Here is a 3,907-nt window from a genome sequence, read left to right on the forward strand (position 1 = left end):
CTGCTCTGGGCCTTGGGGCTCCACCGGCTTTCTTGGCCCGAGCTACTGCGCGTGCAGATGGCCTTGCGCGATCGCCTGACCTCGCTGTGGTGGCCAAGTGCAGGGCTTGCGGCCGGGACCCCTGAGAAACAGGAGCCAGGCTGTGCCCAGCTTGGTGAGGGCGCGGCTGTCCAGCAGTCGGACCTACACGAAAGGCTGACCGTAGGGTCCACGGCTTGGGATTGGGGGTGCAACCACTTCCCTCCAACACCCCCCTCCCCGCTGCGCGGTGGCCCCAGGGGGCCAAGGGCTTCGGGAAGGGCTTTGAAGGAGGGGCACTCCCGGTGATCCTCGGGGTGAGCGGGCAGGAGACTCAGGCTCTACTGCTGTTTGCTTTGCAGCCAGGCCGGAGCCACGCACAGGAACAGGTCTGCCAGGCCGCCACCAGCCCTGGTCCAGCCGTCCGGGCCTATCCGACCGTCGGCGATGTTTTATTTCCACTGCCCGCCACAGCTAGAGGGTAAGTAAGCGCTGCTTTCCAGGCTGTTTGGCCAGTCCAAGCCAGCAAAAAGCAGCCGGGCCCCGCAGCAGGACTGATGGGTGTTGGGGTCTTCGCCCCACGAGGTGGCAGCCGCATGGCAGTGCTTAGGGGAGCCCTTAGCCCCCTCCCTACACCCAGCTCCGTCCCTCCGCCCGGGTGCCACCTGCCTCCCACCTCCCTCTCCGCCTGGGTCGCACGCTGCCCCGGGCTATGGGTGCCTCGGGGACGCCTGGTCCTCCCAGCACAGATGCTGGTGTCACGCCTCTAATCGGGGCTCCTCCACCCAGGGGGCCCGCATCAATCTTTCACGGTGTTTTGCTAACATCCTAGAAAGCCAGAGCAAGTTGAACTGCCCGCTGCGTCCTGGGCTCCACCGCACGCCAGAAAGGGCCTGTTTGCTAGGCTGCCCTCACCCAGGGCGTTGACGAGAGTTCTCCCGTGCTCCGGGATCTTACTGGGCAAAGCTGTCCCTGGAGGCCAGCTTCCTGCTGGTTACCTGCCCGGAGTGTCTAGGCATAGCTTCATCTCAGCGACCCTCTGACTACAAATGTTCACTCTCGTCAGCCCCGGGACCAGGGTCTGGTTGTTTAAGGTCTTATATCTTTTTTAAAAAAATGCCTTTCCCCATTCCTTGTATGGTGTCTGCTCCCAGTTGTTAGGTGGGGCAGGGGCAGTGAGAAGTGAAGACTTGCCGTCTCTGGGTGTACCTAAGCAGGACTTGGGGGACCCAAGGGTGAATTCTCCCTGGCCGTGTAGATTTGTGGCCATCAGGTGGGCATGCAGCCCCACACTCTGGCTCGTGTTGTGGCCCGGATGGAACTTGTAATAACCTCGGGACACTTGTCCACCTTGTCGTAGGTGGCCTTAAGTAACCTCCAGTCTCATTCATGATTTGGGAGTCTGTTTTCATTTTCCCTATAAAAGCCCTTAAACATCCAGCAGAGTTTGCTAAAGGAAGCTAGTGGGAAGCAGTGTTTAAGCTCTGCATGCCTGCCTTTCAACACCAGGAAAGACCCAGGCAGGGGAGGCTTTATGGCAAAGTCTGAGAGGTGCAATTCTTGACAACTATACCCCAGGACTGAAAGAGCCCCTGCTGGTTTGTGCTGTGTTGTTTCTATGTGCTGTAGACTCCAATCTCAGCACTGATTGCCGGTACCCAGCCCAGGCTTTTGTCAAGTGGAAAAAGAAGAGATTTGGGCATTTAGGAAGCTGTGTACATCCTAGTGACCTAGGAGAGAACCTGTTTGTAAGGGTGGGTTACAGAAGTGACTTACAGAATGCCCTAGCCCATGCTCTTTCCGACTAGCTTACTGCTCTTCGTTTATTTCTGGGGGGCTTACATTTGCTACTCATGTTCATGTGCAGGCCCCACCAGGACGCTGACTCAGACTGATGTGACCAGAACAAGAGGGGGGGGGCTTCAAGTACCTTTCAGACTTTTATAGATATATACTGGCCAGTTCTTCAGGAGGGGAGCGTATGTCTAGGTCAGTGTTGCTGGTGCAGGCTGATGTGCTGAGGATGGCTGAGGACAGACCTTGGACTCTAGGGAGGCACAAAGAAAAAACCAAAGTGTGAGTGCAATCTTACTTCTCAGATACTTTGTTCAGATTTAATTAGCGAGTGCCCCATGGGTCTCAAAGTTTTTTTAAGAACAAGAACCCACACACTGGCTAGCAAAGCCCTCCTCTCCTCCCTTAAAGGCATCTCATACCGTGTGTCTCTTATGATTCCATCTCCTGAGCTGATCATCCCATGCCTGTTATGTCTTTTTTGCACCGAGATTGTGCTGCCTCATCATCCTGGACTTTGGCTTTGTTTTTACTTCATAATACATCTTTGAGGTCTTTCTCCTCATGCGTGTGCATATGGATTTACTTATTTTCCTTTAGACTGTTGAGTAGTATTCCTGTATTTGTTTTGCAGAATATATCCACCAATATGTGCTTTCTCTGTTTCTTGTTTTATTTCTTATTACGACATCTCCAAGAACATTCTTCCCTCTGTCTTTCAGCAAACTTTATAACTATACTCATGGATTAAAAACCTGTGCACTTAAATTTTTGATGGTGACTATTCAGTTGCCTTCTAATACACTTTCACCAATTGATGCTCATATGAATAATAAATGAACATGCACAATTTATTACAATTTATTGGTTCTGGGTATCATTGTGCACTTTTTGGGGGGGGACAAAACAATGAGTATATTGTTTTGTTGTCCTGTTTGAGGAGCTGTGCATAACTTTATCAAGTATTCTATTTCTTTCAAGAAGCCCGCTCTCCTTTTTTTTTTTTTTTTATTCTTAGGTTGTCAGTCTTTTTCTTCCCAGCTTGCTGCAGTCAGCTTTTGTAGGCCTCAGCTGGGAAGCATTGTGAACAATACTGAAACAAGGTATAAGGGAGGAGATTGGGGGAGACAGTGACCAGGAAGTCTGAGAATGTGGTCCGTGCTGACCAGTCAAACACTTGACATCCAAAAGAGAAAGCATGGCCTTCTGCAAAGTAATGGAAAAAAGACTGCTTTGAATCAGTCCCTTTCCGCTGCTAGCAAGATGGAGAGAAATACTTGTTAGTAGGGTTTTAAGGAAGAATATAGTTTGGATAGGAAGACGGCAGGAGAAAGTTCTAGTAGAGAAGGGGGGCAGTATTTTGACAAGACATGTGGGAGTAGGGTTGGATATCACTCAGTGGGACTTTCTGTAGCATATGGGATATGAAAAGACCTGGAGGATTTAGTCTTCTAAGGCCGAGGTGCTGGTAAAGAATGCTGTTTGCATGCTGTGGCCCGAAAGCCAGTGCTGAACACTGGGTGATTCAGACAGCGGGGCCCATGGCAGGTGAAATGCGCACTGGCTAATGGAAACCTACTCATTTGTTTTCCTAAGAAGCCATTGTGGACTATCAAGTAAATAGTGCACATTTGGAAAATGATCCAAATGCACATTTGGGGCCAGATTCTGTTCCGGCTTTATTGTGAGCATTGGAGGTTGCTGGCAACAACAATCTCTTTCTTTTTCTGGGGAACTGGGGACAGCAGGATGCTGTGTAAGGCCTGGTTACCTAGTGGAGTGCCCTTGGAGAGTGGTTCTAGCAAGCTGGCTTGGCATTCTATTTGTGCAGGCCTTTTGTTAATTGCTGTCTATGCAATAGATCCACTGTGGTACTGATGAGCTGTGACCAGGAGTAATTAATAATCATTTATAAACTTCTTACCTCCTTGAATTCTGCATGTCTAGAAGGAAAGTGGTGTGAAAATATCTTGGTGTTTTTTTTTTTTTCTTCTCCAGCCTTTAGCCATTGGTGGTTATAGTAACAAGGGGAGTAAGCCATTAGGAGGGGGAAGGGAGGAACTCAGGCTTCTGTGGGAGGGTTCAAGGTAGGCAG

At 50.3% G+C, this 3,907-nt stretch overlaps 1 protein-coding gene across 1 annotated transcript in view; it reads left to right on the forward strand.

Annotated features, from left to right (window-relative positions):
• Positions 1 to 465: 465 nt before the first annotated feature.
• Drgx (dorsal root ganglia homeobox) overlaps positions 466 to 3,907 on the forward strand; it is a 25,772-nt gene continuing 22,330 nt past the window's right edge. Inside the window, exon 1 of the mRNA XM_038350229.1 lies at positions 466 to 499. Coding sequence (XP_038206157.1) covers positions 466 to 499 — 34 coding nt within the window. The remainder of the gene's footprint in view (positions 500 to 3,907) is intronic.

This window comes from Arvicola amphibius, chromosome 12, assembly GCF_903992535.2.
Source record: "Arvicola amphibius chromosome 12, mArvAmp1.2, whole genome shotgun sequence".
NCBI lineage: Eukaryota > Metazoa > Chordata > Mammalia > Rodentia > Cricetidae > Arvicola > Arvicola amphibius.